The sequence below is a fragment of the Ips typographus genome, linkage group LG10 (genome assembly GCF_016097725.1).
Source record: "Ips typographus isolate SLU linkage group LG10, UJ_Ityp_2.0, whole genome shotgun sequence".
Lineage (NCBI taxonomy): Eukaryota > Metazoa > Arthropoda > Insecta > Coleoptera > Curculionidae > Ips > Ips typographus.
Window position 1 is genome coordinate 823,575 of NC_138431.1, and position 27,913 is coordinate 851,487.

The 27,913-nt window shown below is 37.3% G+C and overlaps 2 protein-coding genes across 2 annotated transcripts; one reads left to right on the forward strand and one right to left on the reverse strand.

The window, feature by feature from the left end:
- Nucleotides 1–1,101: 1,101 nt before the first annotated feature.
- Nucleotides 1,102–2,806, reverse strand: LOC145734965 (uncharacterized). Its single transcript, XM_081988638.1, has 2 exons — nt 2,683–2,806; nt 1,102–1,565 (listed from the first exon to the last, which is right to left on the reverse strand). The coding sequence occupies exons 1-2, from the start codon at nt 2,804–2,806 to the stop codon at nt 1,102–1,104; spliced, it is 588 nt and encodes a 195-aa protein (XP_081844764.1).
- Nucleotides 2,807–13,975: 11,169 nt separating this feature from the next.
- On the forward strand, nt 13,976–16,667 carry LOC145734623 (myb-related transcription factor, partner of profilin-like). The gene is made up of 3 exons (XM_081988103.1): nt 13,976–14,664; nt 14,757–14,930; nt 14,988–16,667. Exons 1-3 carry the CDS (start codon nt 14,476–14,478, stop codon nt 15,099–15,101), a joined length of 477 nt encoding a protein of 158 aa, XP_081844229.1. The 5' UTR covers nt 13,976–14,475; the 3' UTR covers nt 15,102–16,667.
- The last annotated feature ends 11,246 nt before the right edge of the window (nt 16,668–27,913 follow it).

Consider the following 27,913-nt stretch of genomic DNA (forward strand, 5'->3'; position numbering starts at 1 on the left):
GACAACCACCCAGACGACTTCCTTTTATGCGACAGAAAACGGGTTGTTTATTGTATTATTGTTAACGGGATTATTGAAAAATCTAGCAGTCCATGGAAATCTCCAGTCGTACTTGTGACAAAGAAGGATGGTACAACTCGCTTCTGTGTTGACTGTAGGAAGCTTAACGACATCACGAAGAAAGACAGCTACCCACTGCCGCGTATCGATGACACATTAAACACACTGGCTGGTTCCAGATGGTTTTCTACCTTGGACCTGAAGAGCGGCTATTGGCAGGTGGAAGTTCATAAGGACGACAAAGAGAAAACAATCACTTCAATCAATTCAACGTTATGCCATTCGTTTTGTGTAACGCACCTGCCACTTTCGAACGACTAATGGAGCTTGTTTTACGTGGACTTACGTGGGAGACGTCCTTGGTTTACCTGGATGACATAATGGTTATTGGAAAAGACTTTAAAGACCACATGAAAAACCTTATTCCTCTAGAACCTCCCTAGAACCTCTTAAAGAGTTATCTCAAGGCTCAGGAATGCTCATTTACAATTAAATCCAAAGAAATGTTAATTTTTCCAAGAAAAAGTTAATTTCCTCAGACATGTCGTTTCTTCAAATGGAGTGGAAGCCGACCCAACTAAAATCGAATCTGTGAAGAATTGGCCCATACCCAAGACTAAAGGAGATATCAGAAGCTTTCTTGGATTGTGTAGCTATTACCGAAGATTTGTAAAGGGTTGTAAAGGTGTTGGATTTATACTTCTCGTTTGTAGTGGACTGTACGATTCGATTATTTTAATGAAACGAACTTTTTTGCTAATTAAACGATTATATTCGGGAATTAAAAAACGGTAACGTGTCGGCACGGCGACGGCTTCGTACGAGAGAGAGAGATGCAGCGTTGCCAGTTATTAAAGTCCAACTTTAGGCATCTCTTGGTGTGGGTAAAATTATAGGGCGCTACTCTCCCTAAGGGTTCAAATATTTACAATGTTTACAACATGCCGCCGGCCTTGAAATACAAAGATATTTCAACAGTTCGAACAACATGTCCATAGTTAAAAGAAAAATAATTTAAGAGAACAAATTCTTAAGAAAACATTAACAGTCACTGCCATTGTCCGTTATCGGCAACGGACATATTTTCGTAATAGCGCGTGACAGAACACCTTTCTTCGTGCGCACTGACACTACACGCACTAATTTATCAGCTCCGGGGTGAACAGCCACCACTATGCGACCCATAAGCCAATGCAAGGGAGGTTCATTTTCTTCCTTGAGTAGTACGAGAGTTCCGATCTTGATGTTTTCTTGTCGAGTCTTCCACTTGGCTCTCTGCTGTAACGTGTTGAGGTAGTCTTTACTCCTAAGACTCCAAAATCGTTGCGCTAACTTTTGCAGTTGTTTGTACTGACATAATCGGTTGGTTGGAATGTCACTGTCGTGGGATTGGGGTACAGCGACTAGACTCTCGACGATTAAGAAGTGTACAGGAGTGAGTGCATCAATATCTGTAGGGTCATTGGATAGGGGTAGGATAGGTCGAGAGTTTAGGATGGCTTGAACTTGTGTAAGAAGCGTATAAAATTGTTCAAAATTTAAATGATTATCCCCAATGACACGTTTCAAGTGATATTTAAACGAACGCACCGCAGACTCCCAAATACCTCCATGATGAGGTGATCACGCCGGTATAAAATTCCAATTAATTCGATGATCAGAAAAGTAGTTAGAGTATTTATTAGAGACGCAATCTGGCACAACCTATCAAAGTCTAAGTAATTCACGGTTAGCACCCACAAAATTGGTTGCATTGTCACTAAAAATATGCTGACATAAACCGCGTCTCGAGACAAATCGTTTGAAGGCATTAAGAAATGCTTCAGAGCTTAAGTCCGTTACAAGTTCGACATGAACAGCGCGGGTATGTAAAAACGCAGGTAAATAAAAACGCAAATATATGCCTTAATAGTTACCCGATTCCGCGTTTTACCATCTTTCAGACAATAAGGGCCAGCATAATCAATGCCGCAATGAGAAAAAGGTCGAGATGGTACGACTCGAGGTTTTGGTAATGCTCCCATTAGTTGATTGGGGCTTGACGGTTTTATTCGGAAACTAATAACGCATTTCCTTAACACCTTTCGAACTTCGTTTCTTCCGGTAATAATCCAAAATTTGTCCCGAATTTGATTTAGAATGAATGACGGACCTGCATGTAGAAATTTCCGATGATAGTGATTGATTAACAACTGAACAAATGCATGTTTAGATGGTAAAATAATAGCATGTTTCCTTTCAAAATTCAAATTAGAATTTATTAATCGTCCGCCTACTCGTAGTAATCCTTGTTCATCAATGAACGGATGAAGAGAAAGAATTCGGCTATTTTTAGGCAAAACTTGAGAATTCTGTAAGCAACGAATTTCTTCCGAAAACCTTTCAGTCTGCACTAGCTTACATATTTTGTAAATAGTGCTGTCTAACTCACGGATAGATAACGGCCCTGGAAGTTTTTCCTTATTTCGAAGAAATAAGGAAAAGTCCTTTAAGACCATCTAAAAAATATCTCATTAGGATTACCGATGATTTGTTTTACGGTAGAAAAAGATAAGTTCATATTTTGTTTTCGCGCTTCGTGCAATGCTATTTTGACGTTTGGACATTTAGGCCACTGCTCACAATCTGTCAATAAAAAAGGAGGACCATGCCAGCAAAGAGGTTGAGTTTGAATGGCTACAGGATCGGAACCTCTGGAGACTATGTCAGCGGGGTTGATATCAGACTCTATCTGATAACAAGTCATATTTGCGGTAAGTCGTTGGATTTCGGCAACTCAATTTGAGACAAACACTTTCCATCAACTCGGTTCAGAATTTAGCCAATCCAGAACGATCATAGAATCGGTGAAAAGATTTACTTGATGTATGTGAATTTCTAGAGACTTTAACAGCTTGTCGACTAATTGAGCTAATAACAGTGCTCCGCACAGTTCTAAGCGTGGCAAGCTCATCGAACTTAATGGCGCTAATCTAGATTTAGATCAAATCAGATGTGAAGAGGGTTTGTTTGAATTATCGCAAGATACGAGATAAATGCAAGCTCCGTAAGCGAGCTGTGACGCGTCCGAAAAACCACAAAGTAAAACTGATCTATAACTTATTTCGGTATCTATCACGCAACGTGGAATGTGTATAGAATTGAGTTTAGGCAATTGGTAGACAAAAATTGACCATTGATCAGCTATAATTGCAGGCACTGGAGAGTCCCAATCTAGTTGACTTTTCCAAACCTCTTGTAATATTAATTTAGCTGTCACTATTACAGGATTAATTAAACCCAATATGTCGTAAATCTGTCCAAGGGTTGCTAGAATGGTTCTTTTAGTTATTATAGAATGATCAATTTTTAATTGAAAATTATAATGAATAGTATCAGATTTTGTATTCCAAGCGGTACCTAACGTTTTTGTTTCATCGTCTCCTAGTATATAAAATTCTGTATTCTGTGAATCGCCAGAGTTTTTGATCACGCGGGGATTATTTGACACCCATTTTCTTAATTGTAATCCATGTTTAGACAATGTTTTGTTGATATTTGCTTTTAATTCAATTGCTTTGTCAAGGTCGTGGGGCCCAAAAATTAAGTCGTCCATGTAGAAATTGTTTAAAATTATTTTACTAACTTCGGGCTGTCAATCTTTATATTTAAGTCCGATGCGCTAGCTGTGCCGTACGTCACGGTATTTAATTCGTAATAAACGAGGTTTCCAGTGACGTCATCTCTCCAAAGAATGCGTTGCAATTTTCGATGGGATTTGTCAATCTATAACATACGGTACATTTTTTCAATGTCTGCGTCAATCAAAATTGGGTAAGTGCGCAAACGCAAAACCATATCGAATACGTCCTTTTGTACTTTGGGCCCTATCTTGAGCACGTCATTTAGACTATAGCCAGAATTAGTTTTCAAATTTGCGTTGAAAACGACGCGTAATTTTTTAGTGCTACTACTTTCCCTTATGACGGCATGATGGCTGAGATATACGCAAATTTCACCTGGTAAATCTAAATCGTAATGCGGGACATATGACCCATTTTCTCGTATTCCTTTAGAAAGTCAGTGTACTGGGTTTTTAACTCGATATTCTTTTCCAAACGTCGCTCCAAAGAAAGTAAACATTTTAATGCGATCGAATAAGATTCTCCTAACTCTACATAATTTTGCTTTAACGGAAGTTTAACTGTATAACGTCCGTCTGTTTCGATTTTATGATTATTTCAAAAATCTAACTCATATTCGAGTTCTTCATTAGTTAGCTTATCTTGTTTGCTTCCTACATTTTCAATTTGCCAGAATTTTTGTATGGTGTTATGTAGGTTTTCGTAAGATTCATTGAGATTCAAAAAACAATGACTGATATTTTTCTTTCGGTACACGGTATAAGTTTAAAGGACCAACTAAAACCCATCCGAACTTGGTATTTTGCAAGATAGGACCGTCTTCACCTAACATAATTTTTTGGTCATTTAAACAACGGAAAAATAATTCGGTTCCGATTAAGATATCAATTTCGTTTGAGTTACAAAAATCGGAATCCGCTAATTGAATGTTTTCGGGCAAGTTAAGAAAAGTAGGATCGAAAGAAATTTGCGGCAATTTAGTGGTAATTTTATTTATAATTAAAAATTCAGCCTTTGCCTGGAATGAATCATTTAACGCTTTAACCGTTGTTTTGACTTTGACTGACACATTACAGGACGCGCCTCCTACTCCAAGAACAGGAACGTTTACTATACATCCTGGTAAGTTCAACTTTTGATACAAAGCTTCAGAGCAAAAGTTGGATTGACTCGCAGAATCCAATAACGCGCGACACTTTAAAGCTTGCCATTTGTGTCTATAATGTTAACGATTGCTGTTGCAAGCAAAATTTGAGTTTCACCCGAGGAATTAGTGTTGTGACAACGAGCAGCTGATGACGCTGTTGCATTGCTGACCGTTTCGTTAGCACCTGTATTTATGCTAGGTACATTGCCTCTGAAGTGAACTATCGAGTTCTTGTATCGATTGACGCGTACTGTTGTAATTTTGATCGGACATTTGCAAGATTCTGGAACCTTGTTCGCTATTTTCAAGATTAACGGTATTTTCAGAACTGACGTTTGTGGGACTAATGGCGGTAAAGGTATTATTGTTATTATAAGGAGTGTTTCGATTAAATTGGAAATTAGAATCATGTAAAATGGAGTTATGTTTACGCTTGCAAATCCTACATGTTTTACCTGTACAATTTTCATTATTGTGACCACTTCTTAAGCAATTAGTGCATATTCCTAAACGCTTCAGCTCAAGATAACGATCTTTACAGGATAATGCAAGTAATTTAGGGCACTTATATGTATAATGATTCTTTTCTTTACAAACGTAACAATAAAAATTATTAAATTGCCCTTGATTTGCCGAATTCTGATAAAACTGTTGTGTGGAATCTCTTGTGTTTACATGAGCTACTGTACTGCGGTTTTGAGGAGCTTTTTCGTACGCGTTGTGTTGTTTATTGTCAATAGTTTCAAGTTCTTGACATTTATTTTTCAAGAAATTTAATAACTCATCGAGCATTGGCGAATCTTTATTGTTCAACACTTCCCACTCTTTACGGGTGTGATTGTCTAACTTTTGTGAAATTAAATATATTATCAACGTATCCCATTGGTCTACTGGTTGACCAAGACTCGTTAATGCTCGAAGGTTTCGAACTACGCTGTCTATGAGTTTTCGTAAATTTTGATGAGATTCTCTAGATACTGAGGACATTTCAAATAAATTTCGAACATGATTGTGAATTAACATGCGCTTATTTTCATATCTTTCACGTAGTAACTTTAATGCCTTATCGTAATTAGCTTCGCAGATTTCTAGAGATTGTAATACTTGTGTTGCCTCACCGCGAAGGCACGACTGCAAGTAATAAAATTTCTGAATTTTTGTTAAGTCGCTGTTTTTATCAACTAACGCTTGAAATACTTAGTAGAATTGAATCCACCCTTCGTACGATCCACTAAACTGTGGCAGGGAAATAGATTGTAACTTTGCGTTATTATTACATTTAAATTTGCTCCAGCACTCGAAACTACGTTATGTTCTTGTTGTTCAATTAAATCAAGCGCTATCGCAACGCTACTGTAATAATTGTCTTCAAACGACTGTCTTTCAACATCCTGTTTTGAATCTAATTCTTCGATTTTTGATTGAATGTCTTGAAACTCTGCCCAAGTTGTATCGAGATCTTTTACACGCAATTTTAAGCTTGTATATCCGGGATTTGGACTGTTCAAAAAATTAGTAAAACGAATTAGAGTTGCCTTTAATTGGCCTCTTCGAAATACCAACCTTTTAAGCTCGTCTGTTCTTGAATCGACACCATTATCTGTGTCATCGGGCATTGTAAAAAATTGATGTAAGTTGACCGTTTAGACGTTTTTAAAAAACTAAATCTGATTATTTGCTTTAAGCTTCTCACACAAATTTTAGCATGCAGATGGATGTATTCAGGTAGGAACACTAACGGAAAGGACCTACTTTATATTTTGACGTCTTGCTTCTTTCTCGCTGCTCTACGTGGCAACGCTGTGTATGGCTCGCTGTTGTTGATCTTGCACCCGTTCACGGAACGCGGCACGCGGAATTTACATCAAGCCGATGCTTTTTGAGGTTACTTATCACTTATCACTTTGCAATCCGCTCGTATGTACCAAAATGTATGTTGGATTTATACTTCTCGTTTGTAGTGGACTGTATGATTCTATTATTTTAATGGAACGAACTTTTTTGCTAATTAAACGATTATATTCGGGAATTAAAAAACGGTAACGTGTCGGCACGGCGACGGCTTCGTACGAGAGAGAGAGATGCAGCGTTGCCAGTTATTAAAGTCCAACTTTAGGCATCTCTTGGTGGGGGTAAAATTATAGGGCGCTACTCTCCCTAAGGGTTCAAATATTTACAATGTTTACAACAAAAGGGTTTTGGACAGATCGCGAAACCTCTTCATCGACTGACAGAGAAAAACAACCAATTTTCCTGGACAACAGATTGTCAGCAAGCTTTCACGGAATTGAAGAAGCGTCTTATCACAGCCCCTATTCTGGCTTATCCATCGCAAGAAGGGACGTTTGTTTTGAACACAGATGCTTCGCAGTATGGTTTAGGAGCCTTTCTTTCTCAGATCCAAAATGGCCAAGAAGTGGTCATTGGCTATTACAGCAAGTCGTTGGGAAAATCTGAGAGGAACTACTGCGTCACTAGTAAAGAACTCTTGGCAGTTGTGAAAGCTGTAGAACATTACCACAGCTTCTTATACGGGAGGAAATTTCTTATCCGATCAGACCAATGAAGGAAATAATCAGTTTGGAACGGCTCTCAATGGTCGAACTAAAAAGGTTTTTTAATTTTGTGAGCTCCCAGTAAAATGAAGGAAATAATCAGTTTGGAATGGCTCTCATTGGTCGAACAAGAAAGGTTTCTTGAATTTGACTCATAGTAAAATGAAGGAAGTAATGAATATTTTACGGCGTCCAATGATGGAACTAAGGTTTCTTGAATCTTATTGGCTTCTAGAACAATGAAGGATATAATCAGTTTGGAACGGCTCTCATTGGTCGAACTTAAAAGGTTTTTTAAGTTTATGAGCTTCCAGTAAAATAAAGGAAATAATCAATTTGGAATGGCTCTCATTGGTTTAGCAATAAAGGTTTCATTAATTTTATTGACTCCTAATGAAATGAAAAAAATAATGAAAATTTTACGGCTTTCAATGGTGGAACTACAAATGTTTCTTAAATCTTATTGGCATCTAGAACAATGAAGGAAATAATCAGTTTGGAACAGCTCTCAATGGTCGAACTAAAAACGTTCTTTAAATTTATGGGTTCTCAGTAAAATGAAGGATTTAAACAGTTTGGAACGGTTCTCATTGGTCTAAAAGAACAAGTTTTATTGACTTCTAGTAAAATTAAGAAAATAATGAATATTTTACGGCTTTCAATGGTGGAATTACAAATGTTTCTTGATTCTTATTGGCATCTAGAACAATGAAGGAAATAATCAGTTTGGAACGGCGCAGCGCATTACTGCACTTCTGCGCAGATGCCAGGAATCGATGCAGGAGGGGGGTCTTATTATATACTGCAAGTTTCATGACGGCGACTCAACCCGTTCGGGAGTTATGGAGGTTCAAACTTTTGAACCCCCCAAAATGCTACTTGCTTCCTTAATTAGACAGGCTGTTGTGCCCAGGTTTATGGGGGGATTCTAGCCAATTTTGGGGGTCATGTTAAGGTCCCCAAAAACTTTTTATGTAAGACTTAGTTTTTCCCCCCACAAAGTTTATACCTGTATCTCGGCAGAGTCATGACTTGGTGGCGAGTTGAGCCCGGCACTGTTGTCCACTTGCGCACTGCGTTCGAACGAAAAGAAGAATTTTTTGTACGCATGCGCGAGTTGTTTTTAGCTCATAACTCGGAAACCCCTTGACCGATCGGGATGAGCTTTGGCATGGGGGGGAATCTTGGGACGGCCCGTTGGTGGCTCCCACTTAGGGGCGGCACCGGGGGCGGCAAGGAGTGGCAACTTTTTTACAATCATGTGCACGCGTTGTCCCTTGGGGAGGTGTTAGTCCAGGGCCCGAATGGTGTCCAGAAAATAATTGGTGTCAATTTTGGGGGGCGGCAACCTTCGTTCCGGGGGCGGCAAACACTTTGAGGCTCCATAACTTAGAGGGGATTAGATCTAGGACCAGCAAACATGAGGGTCATATAGAAGAGTCGGGGGGCAAAGAGGGGTCATCCCCCCAGCCCCCCCCTTTGCACATTTTTTTGTATCGGACACAATATAACTTTCGTAGAGGACGCCTCAAGGTTCTTGAGGTCCCTATGACCGATCTACTGACCCCCCCGAAGGTCAACTTTCTGCGCAAGCGCGTAAGGTGGCTACAGTTTATTGCCCGAGACCTAAGAAACCTTGATGCGATCAATTTGTACCTTGGGATGTAGGCGTAGTTTGGGGGGACCATTTGGGGCACCACTTCCTTTTTGCCCTCGGGGATTGAAAAGGGGGGATAAATCCTCATCTTTGGGATATCTAAATTTTAACTCCGTCGCTATAGAAATGGTCTCCCGCAGACCGACCTGCCAAAATTTAAACTCTTTTCCATCTCCCTTTTGAAAGTGGGGGGGAAAAAACCGGTTTGCGGATCGGATTTTTGAAGATTACGCCGGAAGGAAGCTGCGAATGCGCCTGACATCGATCAGAAGCATGTCTACAAACGAATTACGCACATTTTTTATAGGGTGGGAAATTAATTTTCCAGGGGTGAAATTTGGGGGGAATTTTTTTTAAAAAATTGGAATTTAACTTCGTAGGGTTGTAGAGCGACCCGATTTAGTCAAAAAATTTTTGTCCCAAAATTTTCCGGGGAAAAATACGCCCAGGTGGGAAAATTGAAAAAATTGGATTTCATTTTCAGTCATTTTCCGACCTGGTCCGGGCATATTTGTATAATGCAAGTTTAGTTTATATGACTCAGGAGGTCCTAAGAAATCGCTAGAGTCAATAAAAATTTTCTAACTAATTTTGGACTTATTTTTTTGGATTTTTATGTTCAAAAAAAAAATATTCAAAACTAAAAATATAAAAAAAAACATAAACTTATTGAACCTTTCTAGTTCTACCAATGAGAGCTGTTCTAAACTGATTATTTCCTTCCTTGTTCTAGATGACAAAGAGATTCAAGAAACCTTTGAAGTTTCACTAGTGAAAGCCGTAAAATATTCATTACTTCCTTCATTTGACTAGGAGTCAATAAAATTCAAAAAACCATTCCTGTTCGACCAATGAGGGTCGTTTCAAACTGATTATTTGTTTCATTGTTCTAGGAGCCAATAAGATTCAAGAAACATTTGTACTTCGACCATTTAAAGCCGTAAAATATTGATTATTTCCTTCATTTCACTAGGAGCCGATAAGATTCAAGAAACCTGTGTCGTTCCACCATTGAAAACCGTAGAATATTCACTATTTCCTTAATTTTACTAGGAGTCAATAAAGCCTTTTTTTAGACCAATGAGAGCCATTCCAAACTGATAATTTCCTTCATTTTACTAGGAGCCCATAAACTTAAGGAACCATTCTAATTCGACCAATGAGGGCCGTTCCAAACTGATTATTCCTTTCATTGTACTAAGAGTCAATGAGAATCAAGAAACCTTTGTAGTTCCACCATTAAAAGCCCTAAAATATTCATTATTTCCTTCATTTCACTAGGAGCCGATAAGATTCAAGGAACCTTTGTAGTTCCACCATTGAAAATCGTAAAATATTAATTATTTCCTTAATTTTTCTTGGAGTCAATAAGACCTTTTTTTAGACCAATGAGAGCCATTCCAAACTGATTATTTCCTTCATTTCACTAGGAGCCAATAAGGTTCAAGGAACCTTTGTAACGCCCTGGAAAGCCGTAAAATATTCATTATTTCCTTCATTTTGCTAGGATTCAATAAAATTCAAAGAACCTTTCTTGCTAGACCAATGAGAGCCATTCCAAACTGATAAAATCCTTCATTTTACTGGGAGCCCATAAATTTAAAGAACTTTTTTAGTTCGACCATTGAGAGCCGATCCAAACTGATTATTTCCTTCATTGTTCTAGATGCCAATAAGATTTAAGAAACATTTGTAATTCCACTATTGAAAACCGTAAAATATTCATTATTTTCTTTATTTCACTAGAAGTCAATAAAATTTAGGGAACTTTCTTGCTAGACCAATGAGAGCCGTTCCAAACTGATTATTTTTTTCATTGTTATAGATGCCAATAAGATTCAAGGAACCTTTGTAGTTCCACTATTGAAAACTGTAAAATATTAATTACTTCCTTAAATTTACTAGGAGTCAATTAGACTTTTTTTAGACCAATGAGAGCCATTCCAAACTGATTATTTCCTTCATTTTACTAGGAGCCCACAAACTTAAGGAACCTTTCTAATTCGACCAATGAGAGCCGTTCCACACTAATTATTCCTTTCATTGTACTAAGAGCTAATAAGAATCAAGAAACCTTTGTGGTTCCACCATTGAAAGCCTTAAAATATTTATTATTGCCTTCATTTTACTAGGAGTCAATAAAATTCAAAGAACCTTTCTTGTTCTACCAATGAGAGCCATTCCAAACTGATTATTTCCTTCATTTTAGTAGGAGCCCATAAGTTTAAGAAACCTTTCTAGTTCCACCAATGAGAGCTGTTCCAAACTGATTATTTCCTTCCTTGTTCTAGAATTTTTATAAATTTGTCAACGTCAAAATTCATGTCGTTGGATTGAAGATGCGATTCAGGCATATCAACCAAAAGCTCGGGGTTGTTGCTTGTCCATTTTCTGAGTTCAAACCCGGCGGAACCCAGAAGTGAAATTAGCTTATTGCGGATTACGAGTCCTTCACTCATGGTTTGCGAAAACCCGGTAATTACATCGTCAACATAGATATCTTCGCTTAGAATTCTCGCAGTTTACCGAAAGCGGAAACCTTCATCTCGGAAACTGCCGAATACACTTGTTGGTCAAGTATGGAGAACTTTTAATGCCAAATAAAACACGTTTGAACTTATACACTCGAACGGGTTCCTCAGGTGCGAATCTCCAAAGAAAACATTGATAAGTTTGATGATCTTTCGATACCATTGTTTGATTGAACATATTTTTTATGTCGCAGCTAAATACTGTCATAAATTCTAAATTTTAGTAAAATTGCGACAAGGTCTTTTTGGAGTTTAGCAGCACCTGTCAGTAATGTGTCATTCAAAGAAATTCCGTCCGACATTTTCGCGCTGGCGTTAAAAACGATTCTAGTTTTCCCAGGCTTTATTATGCAGGTATGCGGGATATAAAAGAAATTAGTTGGATTGCCAGTAGATTTCCCGTCGAGCAGCTCGACTATATCAGTCTATGTATTCTTGAATAATATTGTTATACTGAGTGCGAATTTCTTTATTGAGTGATAAACGTCCTTCTAAGTAAACAAGTCTTTTATACGCAATAGAATAACAGCTATTTGGATCAAATGTAGGCTCATTAGGTTAATTGTACTAATTAACTAATTGTACTATGAGAAAGTGAAATAAAGAAGTAGTACAAGTTGAACTTTTAAAATTAGGAATCTTTCCCATAAGAATATAGCCGAAAACAGTGGGTAAAGCGACGGGCTCGTTTTCTTTGCCCGGTATAGGAAGTCCATTCAAGAGATACGGGAAATCCTCAATGCCTAATAAAATATCAATGGTGCGCGGTTTAAAGAATTCAGGGTCCGCTAACTTTAAATTAGCAGTATGGGGCCAGCTATTTGACCCAAGAACGTGTGAAGGTATAGAAGGACATAGTTTTGGTAGTATGATAGCTTCAAAGTTAATGCGGGGGTTTGTTTGACCGGAAGGTTTAATTGTACAAGAAACTAACCCTTTAGACGTGGTTTTGTCACCTAAACCCTGAATGTAGAATGACCAGTCGGTACGGGACAGTCTCAACCTTTTGCATAGGTTTTCTGAAATGTAATTTGTCTGACTCCCACAGTCGAATAATATACGGACTTTGTGTGTATGACCTAATGAATCATAAATGTCAACTACAGCGGTTGAGAGTAGTGCGGAAGTTTGTGAATGTGTTCGCTGACTGTTAGTTGAGTGAAACACATTTGTCTGAGCGGAAGGCAAGTTATTTCTTTGCGAATTAGAAGCGGTACAATTTAGAAATTCGTGTGATTTAGTTGATTGATCTCCGCAGTCTGTAGAGATAGGAACATGCTGTTGATAATTATTATCGACAGCGTTTGTTTTCAATAGATGAAGAAGAGAATGATGCTTCTGCGAACAAGTGCGACAAGTAGACTTAGAATTGCAGTTTCTCGTTGCATGTTGAGGACTTAAGCAGTAAGTCCATATGGAGTTGATTTTGGCATAAATTAAGCGTTCTAAAGAGTTCATTTTAAGAAAATCTGGGCATTTGTAAAGAGGATGATTTAATGGGCACATTTTACATTTTATATTGTAGTTGTAACCAGAAAAGCCTCTACCAATTGTAGGTCTTTTTTCCTTTTGCACTAGATCCGTTTGACCGAAATCAACAGAATGCAAAGCATTGCACTGACGTAATACAAAACTTTTTAAAGAATCAAAAGTTGGAATTTTAAAGATATTAGTGCATTGTTCCATTTGGTATTTTTCCATGGTTTCCTGATCAAGGTGTTTACTAAACAAGTAATATAAAATAAAACTCTATTCCACAACGGAAAACTGCAGATTCTTTAGAGCAGAAAGATTTCAGAAAATGTGTCACATAATTGTCGAAGCACCCTAGGACTTCTAGAACTACTACTAATATATGGTGTGTTTTCTATAGCTTTTAAGTGAGATAGAGCAATAATTCTTTTATTGTCATAGCGGTTTATAAGCGACTCAAAAGGCGTTCCATATTTATTTGCGGTTATAGGTGTACATTGCACCAAAGTCAAAGGTGGGCCTTCTAGAAGTGAGATTAAGTATATACCAGGTGTCCAAGAGCACCCTGGACATAAGAGATTAACATGGGAAAACGGTTTTGATTTTTTTGCGCCTGTACGGTTGATTTGATTGAAAAATCGTATTAATGAAAGTTGTAGTACCTATCACGGATTAGTTTTATGTATTTTTTTCAGATCTCCAACTTGAGCCAAAACACGAACAAAAATGAGAAAATTTAAACTTTTAGCCTGCACTGTATAAGCGGTTGTCGCACAACGGATAAACAGCAGTGGGATTGCGAACGCTCTATTCGATTCGTATCGGTCACGTTTCGAAGTGAAACGTGATTGGGAACTTTTATTTGTCGATACGATATCAACTCGATACGAAGCCAAAAACTCGATAGCTAAGTAGTCATCGAATACACTCCGAATGGTTTCGAATTGGACCATTTTGCGAAAGAGAAGACTTTTTTGTAGTTGTTTTCTTTTTCTAATAAACTTAACCTAACATAGTTTAGACTTTAGAGTTTGTTGTTTGTTTACTGTTTTGCTTTGAGGTTTGATTCACAGGATTCACTGCTTCACATAATAACTATTGTGGGAAATTATAAGTTGCCGCTGCCACTGGCAAAAGCCAGACGGACGAGAGGAGGCGAAGGGGACGCGGGTCGAGATGGTGTAAACAACAAAGTGCGCGAGCGCGACCGCGACAGTGAGTAGTAAGACGTACGAATTGAACAACGAAACGACGCGTAAACGTTTACTAAACGACGAACGTTTTATTAATTTCTATCATAATTACCATTTCCTCAATATAGTTATTTTGTTTTACGGGTGTGTCTTTGCGTTATCCACAACAACCCACACTATTATAGATATTCATTATAAAATCGCTATTGATTTATTTATAGAAAAGAAACTCTAAAATGTCCTGTAAGTTGACCAATGATCATTGGGAAGTGTTGGTGACTTTCATGGAAAAGCACCCACAGTTCGCAAGAGGGCAATTTTCAGGCCCGTCTGGAAAAATTGGCCAAAAAAAAATGTGGGAAGAATTGGCTGCAATACTGAATTCGTTGGGCCATGGAGAAAAGACTACTGAAAAATGGCAAAAGGTAAGTTTTTGGTAGTTAAAAGTAAGTATAGCTATACCACTGTTATTATTGTGAGTATTGCATCAGCATTCCTGACCTTTTTGTATTTTTAGACATGGTCTGACATAAAATATGCAATTAAAAAGAAGGCTAGTACAAATAAGTCAAATTTATTCAAAACTGGAGGAGGACCTTGCACAGCCAAAAAGTTAACTGAATATGAAGAGCGGATTTTAGCCCTTTTGGGCAAAAGTTTTTCTGAGGGTGTTGGTGTTCCAGAATGTGGTGTAAAACAGGTCATAGTGTCGAAACAATAAGATTGTTTAGATATTTTGATTTTTCAGCTTCCGAATTCTGGTTCTATGCAAGTTCTCTGTCATTCATCACCCTCAACATCAGTGTTAGAATCTTCAGTTCAAGTAATTGAGGTAGAAACGTGCAAGGCAAGTACAAAATAAATAGTAGTAAGTAGAAATAATAAATGAGTTCCCTTTTCTTTTATTAATTAAGACTTATCTTTAAACTTGACTTAATATTTTTTATTTTACAAAGTTTATAGGTATTACTATCTGGTTCTTTTCTAAGGGCATATAGGTCAAGGAATATATGGGGTGTTTATTGTTTATGTGGATAATCTGTTAAAACACACACTAACTTGTCTTAGGTCCCAGCAACAGAGTTACAAATTGAGCCTGACCATTCAGAATTATTTACTCTACCCTTGGATACTACAACCTATGTTAATTATGATGAAAATCCAATAGATGTTACTCTTGGTGACCATACTTATATAAAAGCCACACCAAAGAAAAGGAAAAAAAACATAACAGCAGAAGAAAGAGAAAATGCCTTTTGTGAGGAATCAGTTAATGAACTGAAGGAAATTAGAAAAGAGCTTCAAATATTAAACCAAAACATGAATGAAATGAATACAACGTTTAGAGGATTTTCACCTTAATTATTTAACATAATAAAATTCAGCTGAAATAAATTAAAAATAAAGTCACATTATCATGATGTGTGGGTCTTATCGTCTCATTCGAGTAGTATGTGTGTTGAATGTGTTAAATATCACTTCAGAAATACCTTATTACAAATGTATGATTTTCCATTTGTATCAAAAAAAAAACTTGAGTCACTTTTTAAATCAGTTGTCATTTTTTCATAGTAAAAACAAATTTAATTATTCTTAGTCAATGCAACATTTTGACTTGTTATTCCATGTAGGTAGGTAAATTATCATGTGCATTTAGAAAAAAAAAAACATTAAAATTCATCAATCAGCAGTTTTCTTATCGACACCTTCGCGGCGATGCGACTAGACGAGTGCAATAAGGCAAGTCGGTCACACCGGCACGCGGCGTCAAATAGAACTAATTAGTCTGCTTTACTTTATTTTCCACTAATGTCGCAATTTTTGGAAGCAACCAAATAATAACCTTCGGTTTATTATGTACTGTTCGTTTTCAACGGTGGAAACATATCGCTATCCTGCTGCTTGCTTTTATTTAAAGCGGGTACTACACATAATAAGTAAAAAATTATTTATCGACAATTAGAAGTTTCATTCCGGCACATTTTTTGTCGTTATCGGGAATGCTTGACTTCGACATCGAAATATCACAATCCGCTGTTTTACAGTGTGGATTTAATTTGTTATTTCCGATTTGGAAGACATGTAAAAATTAGTTAAGTAGCATGTCGCAGTATGTAAAATTCTATTTTTTCTCCAAAATATTTGATTCCTAGTTTTACCATTATACAACCTTCTACTAAATAGAAATTTTAAAAGTACACATTTTGCTTTTAATATTGTAATCCACAAAATTCGTATAATGGGAATGTTACATTTTTTTACAAAACATTTTTTGGATCATTTACCTATTTTTGATACCGAACTTGTGCTGGTTCGTCCAAATAATTATTAAAATATGAAATCTTTCAAGAATAAGTCCAGTTGTTTAATCTTGCGGACTTTTCATATTTATTTAAAAATATAATGGGGCAATCACTTGATGGATTAAACGTAGGTACACACGTAAATTTAGGGATGGTCGGAGCTTTTTGTTCGGCCAGTGCTGTACGTAAAGTTATATTAGCCATTAATTTTTTGACTTTTTTAACATAAAACACGATCGTTTCAGTAATACCGACATGCTTTTAACAATTTAGAAAACGAATATTCAAAATGACAATGTAGAACAAAATTAATTATGCAAAAAGAAAAAAATTATATATTTTTGTTTTAAAGAGGTAACTTTCACTCACGATGAGAAAAATCAAAAATATTTTTTCTGGTTTAAAAATTCACTTTTTTTTAACAGTGTTTTTCATCCTTAGCTGACCATGAATTATCTTTTCCCGAATTATTTGATAATCCTCCACTGTTTCCTGCTTGAGAAATAATAATTTCTTCCTCTTCTGAAGATGTACCACCCATGTTAAACTAAAATTTTATCATAAAGCGCTTCAATAGCAAAGGTAATCCCCAAAAAATCACTAAATAAATCAACGTTACTATCCCTAGCCAAAAGAAAAAAAATACTTAAAATTTCTTTTATAGCCCACACACCCCAAAAGATAAAATAAAAATAAAAAACTCAACTATTGTTTTTCATCCATCTCAAAACAGACCGGCGCCTCCACCAAATGTCACGGTTAATTTATGAGCCCTTTCGGATTCATTAATTAAACTGACTCACGACGTTAAACGTCGTGCCGGGATCTCAGTTCTAAGGATGGAATCAAACACTGAGTTTTCTATTAAACACTTAAATCTATTAAATGTAGTATACATAAATGGGTCTGCACAATACGGTCATAAACACACTAAAAGTTGACAATTTAACAATTGTACTTACATAGATTCATAAGCTAAGGACCTCAGCATTTTCTGTCGGCTGGCTTGGCCACTTTCGTGTTGGAACAATTCTGGAGAATGGACTACTTAACTTGATCTTCTTTTCCGAGGAGAGTCGACATCTCGACTTCCTGGTTCAGCTGGTCGCACTACTGTCGATTGGTTCACACTCATCCTATACTGCTGAAATCGGCGTGTTTTATACCCGATTGGCTGACGTAGTTTGTTATTGTTCGTCGCCTATTTTTCATATTCCTGCAAAGCAGGTGGCGGGGACTCATCACTGATATGGTGCACCCGGTGCATGATACACTCGGTGCATCATGGTGCGACCTTGCCTCGTGCGCTTAATATTTCGCAATCCTCGAATATTCTTATGTTTTTAAGTCAATAAGTCCATCTTTTGAATTAATGGATTTTCCATTCGTGACAATATAATATAGATATAATACATGAAACAATACTGTTTCACTTGTCTTGTTCGGTTTGGGTCCCTCCAGGTATCTCCTGATCAGTATCAGTGTTCAACTGGTTTTCCACGTACACGTGTATGATTAACTCTTCTTCGAATAGGCGTGACAGTCACCTGCCGAATCCAATTTGGCGTGTTTGCTTCGTTTGCTGTATTTGGTGCTGGCACAACGGGGTTCCAATTCGATCGCATAGTCACCCTCGGCACTTCAACTAACGTCGGTTCACGTTTTGATGGCACCCTAAATTGATGTCCTATCATTCTAGGTGGCAAATGGGGTTGTGGAGGTTGATATTGTCACGTTAAGGGTTGGTTGAGGGGGAAGAATACACAGGATTCCACAGGTAACCCACTTTTATTAAGTAATAGTGCCTTAATGACTAGACGATAATCTTACCCCCAGATGGCCAAGATGGCGGGGAGCATGATGTGATCTGGCTTCTAGGCAAAGGGTACACGGGGGGCAGCGCTTTAGCGGTGATGAATGAACCCTAGACTTAGGTCCGAGGGCATTCACCGAGCCGGCAAAGACGTGAAGAACCTAACAAAGGGAGGTAAGTAGGAACGGCAACTTAAGCTGCTCGCCCACACTATTTCCTTTGCTAGGGCTGATCTAGGGTGTGGCACTTGGTCACCTACTGCTCCACGTTACGTTACACAATAGGCATACCCAGACTAACCCAGAGATCAGTCAGTGACCTCCCTCTGTGGAGACCCCAGAGTTCGGTAATCTGTACGTGCTTTTGGTGCATTATTTATACCCACATCATGACCCCAATTCGCCAATCTTGCTGTGAATTATTTGGGTCCAAAGTCCTAGTAACGCTTTTGTGACTCCCAAATGTTGCACTATTCCTGGTCGTTGTATTTCTTAGTGTAATTCCCATAAATGGTATAAAGTCATGTCATACAAATGTAATTTGACATTTATGTCCGAAATACATCGGGCATAATATAAAAACATCACTATCCACTCATTTCTTCTAAACTTTCGATCGGCAATTATTCAAGGAAATGCACTTGCGGTACTATTACGGTACTTCACTAATTAAAATGCAAATTCATGTCAGCACTTTTACGGGACGCATGCGGTCACATATTATTTATTTGATGCACTTTATTTTGACCGAATACATTATGCTGGTAAAAAAAAAATCCAACACTAAAATAAAACGAAACTCGTTTTTTTAACCGGTCTACCCCCCAATATCACATACCCCTGGCATTTATATTTATTCAAGTATTAACTGGTTCGGCACATACGGCATTTCCCGATATATTTAACGTCCCTCGTATTTTTGTCTAAGTATGCCATTTCAATTATATCATTTTCCATTGTAGTCAAATAACTTGTAACACGCGCGCTTAAAAAATCATTTTACACACTTTTGGTAACTGCGGAAAATTAGACTAATATCCGTTCGTGAATTTTTCAATTGCGCATTAAATTCAGACGCGGATAAGAGAATAAAAATCCCTGAGCTCAGTAACTTAAAATTTTAGGTACAACTCGGTATGTGAAGTTTGTACCCAACAAACGTAATATTTGTGTTTCAACAAAATTAATACTTTGTATACAATCTTCATGTCAGTTAGGGATAGACGGTGCATTATTATCGTTTATTTATTTTACTTATGCGGCACTGCATTCACAGCAGTTTTGTCATTTTATGGACGAAACGGCCTTTACATTTTCGTCTCCAGTCACTTTCTTTGTGAGTCTTAGTGAACAAAGTTGTTTCTCTCCGTTCAAAACCAATAAGTTTCCTTTTTTTTTCCCTCTTCCTTGTAACCTCGTGTTTTTCCTTTATTTTATAGACAATTCTTCACCACGATTTACACCAACTCCCGACAGTGGGTGCGCGGGAGCGGTTTCAGAAGACTTTTAAGTATCGCTCACAATATAAAAGTAACGTGTGAAATTGCGGTGATTTAAATACATTTACATATTTTTCTGGTCGATTATGTTACATGCTACAGTAATTCCAGTGATGCGTAACTGATAGTAGAGCTGGACTGGGTTTATCGATAGATCAGTTCCTCGAAATTGTTTCCCAGTGATTTTCTGGGAGAATTTATACAAAAATTATTTTAATATCGTTTTTACATGATGATTCCTAACTAAACTAAGAAAAAACAAAACAATCTTAATCTTGAATATAGTCCAATTTGGAACAGTGATCAAAAATTGTACCTGTAGGATGATTTTAATTTTACAACTCTTGAGGATGATTCTTAAGAATTTGAGATAAAAACTCGTTGAAGACCACGTTTTCCAATAATATCAAAAAAGCTTATACAAAAGAGGTTTCTGAAGAAAACTCTATATCTTCTAGGCAACGAAGCAAACAACTGCTAGAAAATACTTGAAATAGCCTGAAAATTTCAAACAAGATTTTTGGTACGTAAAAACTACACATTTCAAACAGTTGTCTATTCAGAAAGTGTCAAATAGTCTGAAAATTTAAATTCTTAAAATAGTAATCTAAAAATGTTGGTTGGAACCAAAAAACGTGTCAGTTGACAAAAAAAAAGTCGAAATTTAAGCTTGACTAGTCTGACAATTTAAGAAATAAATTTAGACTTGATTACAAGGTTATACAGGGTGTCACAAATAACCTGGTTGATTGTACCTTCAGGCTTTAAACCTTCTAGATCAAATTAAGTATCTACATCTGTCTGTATACAAACGAAATTCTCAAAAACCACCCCTTAGTGGATTTGCATGGAGGGGTAGTTTCGATAACACCGACAACCAACCATCAATAACCGATAGACGAAATTGCATTACCAGCATCCCAGAGTGGCAAAGCACCGCCCATTTCTGGGACTCCCCCACCCTTCTACACGGTACCGCCCTACCCCCGCCAGCCCCTCTCGGTGCAGTCTTGGCATCTTTCACGAAATCCCTTACCTGACTCACTGAAGGCTCGATCTGTGGTAGTACCGCACCGCACGGCAGTACTTTAGTTTTGAAAACCAATTCAGTACGAGAATACTGTGACGTATGCGGTACTTGTTTGGCGTCAGTTCGGGGGTGACTCTGCACGCTGTTGACACAGTGTTGTGAGGTGATTTTGAGTGCTAGTAGGATGCAATCAGTGAACGAGATTAATAAAGTGAAGAGTTGTCATCATTATTCCACAGACGGATTTAAGGTTTGTATTTTAGTTTTTACACTAGTTAGGTTGAGTCTGGTACTGTCTCAGTTCAGTTAAGTTAAACTACCCTCAACTGCTTAAGTACGTTAGCAGTTTTTCACTCAATTAGTGCCTGTTTGTGAGTTAATGAGGTTTGAATGTGACAGATCCGGTGATGACAGTATAAACTAAACTCACGCATCGCCGCCCTATAGGTCATGGGCTGCATGGGGCGCCCGTAGGGATGGTGAAAGGGGTGAGACCAGTTCCCGACCACCCACGCATCACAGCAATCCGTGGGTGTCCCCTGAGCCGTCGAGGCCTGCGACGCACCCGGCCCAAGAGCAAGAACCTACAAAAGCCGGAGACAGGGCTGCAACCACTGCGACACAGCCCGCTGCTGAGGAGGCCCCTTCTCCTAAACATGGAGCCACAATATTCATCAGTGGGTCCAATTGCACAGTTAATTTTAATTATTATTGATTTTTTTATTTTTTATTTTTTTTTCCGTTCTTTTTTACACAAAATTTTTCAATCACAATAAAATCTTTGGTGTGTAAAGTTGTTTCTTTTGTGTGTCCTTTCCCATCTTTTTTTGTTCTATAAAGGCGTGCATTCTGGGGCCAGGGATCATAATAGGGTAATATTCTGCTTACGTGCACAACTTCTCTCTTTGCTTTATCTGATCTACCTTTTTGTATCTCATAGTCCACGTCCGACATCTTTCATCTTATATAATAAGGTACGAACCACCTAAGCAGCAATTTTTCACTTTTTCCAACTTTCCTTACCGGGGTGAGGACTTTCACTTGGTCACCCTCATTAAACTCCACATGTCTATGTTTACAATCATAACGCAGTTTGTCTATATCCTGTCTTCTTATATTTTCAGCTGCAAAATTACGTATTGCCCGACTAGTTTCCCTAAGTTGATTGCTATCTAGAGGTTCAGTATGCGGCATAATATTTGCCTCAGTTGGTAAAACAGGTTCTCGCCCATATACTAGCATAAAGGGTGAGAATTGCGTGCTGTCTTATTTCGCTGAATTATAGGCAAAAGTTACATGTGGTAAGTATTGGTCCCAATTTGACTGATTTGTGTTGGTGTACATTGCCAACATATTTGCAAGTGTCTTATTAAATCGCACCGTAAGACCATTTGTTGCTGGGTGATATGCCGTTTTAAATTACAAGTCAATTTCTTTCAATAGTTTTGTTACCAATTCTGATTGAAACACTTTTCCTGTCACTTAATAATCCCTTAGGCGCTCCATGCCTCGTAATTATTTTTTCCAAAATAAATTTTGCTACGGGCGCTGCTTTTCCACTCGGTAAAGCATCAGTTTCTGCCCAACGTGTTGCATGGTCTGTTGCTACCACTAGCGGTAGCCATTCCTTTCCATAATCCTATCGGTTTTTGATTCTGCTGACCTTTCCTAGCTTGACAATCGGAACATCCTTTTTGCCAAACCCTTGCCAATAATACCGTTGCTTAATTTTTGATTGAGTTTTTGCTATTTCCAAATGACCACTCAGCGGTTCCAAATGGTGAGAACACAAAATTTCTCCCACTTACTGTTGTGGTATTACTAACAGCTTATCTCGACCTAAATCATTCGGATTTACTCGGTATAAAATTCCGGATTCGATTCTGAAGTTTTTTGCCTGCTTACGTATCCCAAAAGTAGCATTTTCTGGTTTTTTGATCGCCGCCATTATTATTTGAGGAATTTTTTCATCTTTCTTTTGTAACTCCTCAATATTACGAATATCCAAAACAAATGTTGGTATTTCCTCAACGTTGTGTTTATCCGTATCTGGTTGCAGTACCGGATTTCTACTTACACAGTCAGCGTCTTTGTGCGCAATCCCTGATTTATGGCACACCGTGTAATCAAACTCTGACAGTTTTAATGACCATCTGGCTAATCGACCTGTGGTATCTTTTAATGTTTTTAGCCAACATAAAGCATGATGATCAGTTACGATTTTTACAGGTTTACCATAAATAAAGTGTCTTAAGTATGAAAGTGCCCATATAACTGCTAATCCTTCTAATTCAGTTATAGAATAATTTTTCTCCGCTTTGCTAAGACTTCTGCTTGCGTAAGCGATAGGGTGTAACTTATTTCCTGTATCTTCCTGCAATAATATAGCGCCAATTCCATCCTTACATGCGTAACACACATTCCTTGTTAGGCTGAAAATGAGCTAATACAGGTTCACTAATCAATTTGATTTTTAATTCTTGAAAAGCCGTTTCAAGCTCTGTGGTCCATACGAATTTATTATGATTTTTTGTCAACTCATGCAATGGACGTGCAATTTTCGAAAAATTTTGTATAAACTTAGTAATTACAGAGTCCTAGAAAACTTTGAACATCTTTGATATTTTTCGGTTTTGGAAAATTTTCAACTGAAATTATTTTGTTTTTGTCTGGAAAAATCCCATCTTTAGAAATTGTGTATCCAAGGATATTAATTTTTTCCTTTAGATATTCTCACTTTTTAGGTTTTAGCGTTAAACCTGCGCTTCTCAAACGATCAAAAACTTTGCGTATTTTTTCTATGTTCACCTATTGTTTCTGAAAAATTGTTATGTCATCCATGTAAATTAAAATTTCTCTCCATTTTAAATCCCTAAACACAACATCTCCAAGTTGCTGAAAAGTAGTTGGAGCGTTGCACAAACCAAATGGCATTACATTAAATTCCCATAGACCATGTCCAGGAGCCGTAAATGCTGTAAGTGGCTTACATTCTTCCTTCACTTTAACTTGCCAATAACCGGAGTACATGTCTAATGATGAAAAATATTTGCATTTCCCAAATAAGTCAACATGTCATCTATATTCGAGCTAGACCAAAAATTTTTTATAGTGACATTATTTACCTTATGATTCTCAACACAAAATCGTGTTTCTCCGGATTTCTTCTTTACCAACTCTACTGGACTTGACCATGGAGAATTACTCATTCTTATTATGTCATTCCTTTCCATTTCCACTATTTGTTGATCTATAATTTCTCTTTCTTTTTGTGAAACGCGATAAGCCTTTTGCTTTTTTGGTTTGGCATCTCCCACGTCAATTTCATGCTCAATAACGTCCGTTTTTCCCATGTATTTTGGCGATTTCGAAAAAACATCCCTATATTCCAAAAGTAATGTTTCCAATTTGTGACGTAATTCCACATCATCGATGTTGGCCAAATTATGGTCAGCTATGCTTACCAACTCGCTATCTTTTTCCTCCTCGGTTACGCAATAGATTGGTATTTTCGTCATGTCCATTTTAATTGTTTTCTCGAGATTACCAATCGTGGAATTTTTTATTACAAAAATTCTACGATGACCGACATTTTTAAGCCTAATATAAAAATGTCCATTCTGCAAAAAACGGCAATTCTACGCAAATAAGACGTCTCGGTCGTAAAAAACTATCTTTCTCAATAAAACAATATTCTGCTAAGTCGGTCGGTCGCAGGTTCAAGTTCAATCGAGTAATTATATCATTTCCGGGCTTCAACACGTAGTCGGTGGCGACGGTAATTTTCAGGAAATTTACTGTCGGCTCGTTTGCTATGTTTACGAACAAATCTTGCTGTGGCTCGCATTCTTAACAAATCTTCGCTTTTAAACAATCATTTAACGGTAAAGGTGTATGATTATTATTTAGGTATATTAATTCAATCAATTTATATTAATTTTAGCCGGACAGTCCCGTTTGCCCAAGGAGATTTTTCTCGTTAAGTCTTTTTAAAGACTCCGAAAAATACCTAACTCAATCAAGGTAAAAACAGTTAAATATTTAAGTTATTATATTGTTGTTCCGGCAGAATACCTACTGAAGTAACATTTCAGTGATTGGTTAATTATGAACCATAGTCGGGTATCTTTTAACATCAACATATTTGTAGTAAGATCAATAAAAAATGATGTGAAAATTGAGTTAGATAGGTTGGAAAAATTAGATATAATAAGTAAAGTTGAGTATCCTACAGATTGATGTCACCCACTATTAGTAGTTAGAAAACTATCAGGCAATGTGAGAGTCTGTCTGGATCCTAAAGAATTAAATAAGGTAATTTGCAGTAATTTTAAATTCTCTAAAATTGATTTTTCTGGTGTATCAACAAATTAAACTTACCGAAGAGTCAAAAAAATTGGTTACAATTTCTACACCTAAAGGATTATTTTCCTATACACGGCTACCTTACGGAATAACATGCGCACCTGCCATTTTCCAAAACATTATGGAGCAATTGTTTACAATGCCGGGAGTGTGTTTTTTGGACGATATTCTTGTTACGGGAGAAACCGATGCGTTACACATTGAGCGTTTAGAGAATGTTTTTTGTAAGCTACAAGAATGCGGTCTGAAACAATCTGTACAATATTTAGGACATAGAATTGGCCAGCATGGTTTGCATACTACAGATGAAAGGGTTTCCGCAATAAATGATTGTAAAATGCCTAAAAATGTAACTGAACTTAAATCCTTTTTAGGAATGGTTAACTATTACTGCAGGTTTATTAGAAACGCTTCCTCAATTTTAAAACTTTTATATGACCTGTTAAAAAAAATGTTAAGTGGAATTGGACGATTGTACAAACACGTTTCTTTAACGCAAAAGAAGTGTTATTGTGGTCAAACGTTTTAACTCATTTTGATCCAGTCGTAAAGATCAAATTATCAGTTGACGCGTCACAGTTTGCATTAGGAGCTACTTTAAGTCACGTGTTTGAAAATCAACAAGAAAAACTTGTTGCTTTTGCGTCACGATTGCTGAATAAAGCAGAAATATCATATTCGCAAATAGAAAAGAAAGCTTTAGCTATCATTTTTGGTGTTTAAAAGGTTCAATTCAGTTTTTCAATCAGAAATGTACTCTTGTTACAGATCATAAACCGTTGCTGGCGATCTTCGGAGATAAGAAAAGTATTCCAGTTTTTGCAGCAAATCGTTTGCAAAGGTGGGAACATATTTTGTCTGCTTTCCGGTTGATATTAAATAAGCAAGTTCGTCTCAAATACAGCTGATTTTTTATATCGAGCACCGTCTAGAAAACCGGAATCTGAAAATGATAGTAGCATGCTGTTTTTTTAAATTAATAACTCAGCATCTTATCTACTTTTGATAAAACAATCTAATTTTCCGATGATTTTTTACGAGTAAAACAGGAAACTAATAAAGATCCTGTATTAAAAAAGGTTACTTTTTATTTAAGATTTGGTTGGCCTCGAAATTGCCCTGGCAATAATTTTAAACAGTACATTTTAAAGAAAAACGAGCTCAGCGCTGAACAGGGTTGTATCTTTTGGCATAGGATAATTTGTTATGATGAAACCTCACGTTAATGAGATTTCAACATTTTTAAATTAGATTGCTCAGGGTCGTGGATTAATTGCATGAGTTCATAATTAGCTATAAATAAACACACTTGAATATTCTGCAGGAAATCAAACGAACCGTTAGTTGTATATGTGCACGTGTATATTACAAATAAAACAAAAACTACAATATTTACAATCTACAAAATATTAATAAAATTTACAAAAAGTTAAATTTGAAATAAAAAGAAAACAGGAAAAGTTTTCCCAGTGCCAAGCTGTCCCTAATTGCCCTTACCAGTTCTCAAAGACGATGTTTGGGTCCTGGAACCTCCAGTATCCTCTCCCCAGTAGTCAGTAGTGGCCACCACTGATTTCCAGGTAGGAAATGGGGTCCAGAGACTGGTGACAGGTACCTAAGGCAGAAACAGCAGAACACCAGGGAAAACGAACAAACAGCTTGAACACGTGTTCCGGCAACCAAAAAGGTGACCAGAGGTAATAACAAATGTTGAAGTTGTTTAAAGCAAACTAATATAAATTAAAAAAAATTAAACAAAACTAAATCAAGTAAGGAATTGACCTGGTGGTTCAACTCTGACTGAGGCTCTGACCTTCTTAAACTCTGTGACTACTGGTCGGCTTTCCCAACACGTGGGTTGGTCCGGTAAACTCTGGACGGAGCAGTCCCGGTTAGGCTTAGTTAATCCCCGATTGAAAAGTTCTTTGGTCGGGAAAACCCTTAGATCTCTGGTCGGAAAAACCCTCGGATCCCTGGTCGGAAAGCCCTTAGATTTCCAGTCAGAAAGCCCTTGAATCCCCGGTTGGAAAGTCTTTGGATCTCCGGTTGGGCCGAACACAATACTGTGTTGGAAAATGGGGCCGATACAAAATAATTCAAAAGAATTAACAATAAAACCAATTTACCTGTAATTCGGCCAGATGATCACGGATTAAAAAAACTTATGACACACACGCGCCACACCGCTCAGAAAAAAGGTCAGATGTCGGCAGTTCGGGTGCTGTAGTGGTAAAGAGACCGATATCACAAAGTGGGGTGATTAAATAGGCCACATGGCACCTGACACAAAGAAACACAACCACAAACCGACGCTTCCCCGACAAAAATCGAAACTAATCACGTGACTACGGCACCTGATAACTTATCAGGTCACGCACCCACATTTACAACAAAATGTGCACAAAGTGCAATTGGAGGATTTAAGCGATCGGAATCGGTCTACTAGTGTAACTAGGCCCATGGACATTAAAAACACAAATCAAACGAGTTACTGACGAAAACTCTATTTCGTACGTAACACACTCCCCTAAGTAACCAAAAAAAAAGTTACTTAGAGTGAAAAAGCACCTCGAAACTGACCTGAAGAAAAGCAAACCAAAAGGGTAAACCACCAAAATCAAGAAAACAAATGATGGGCGCCAGTATACCATTTGAAGGAGGCATA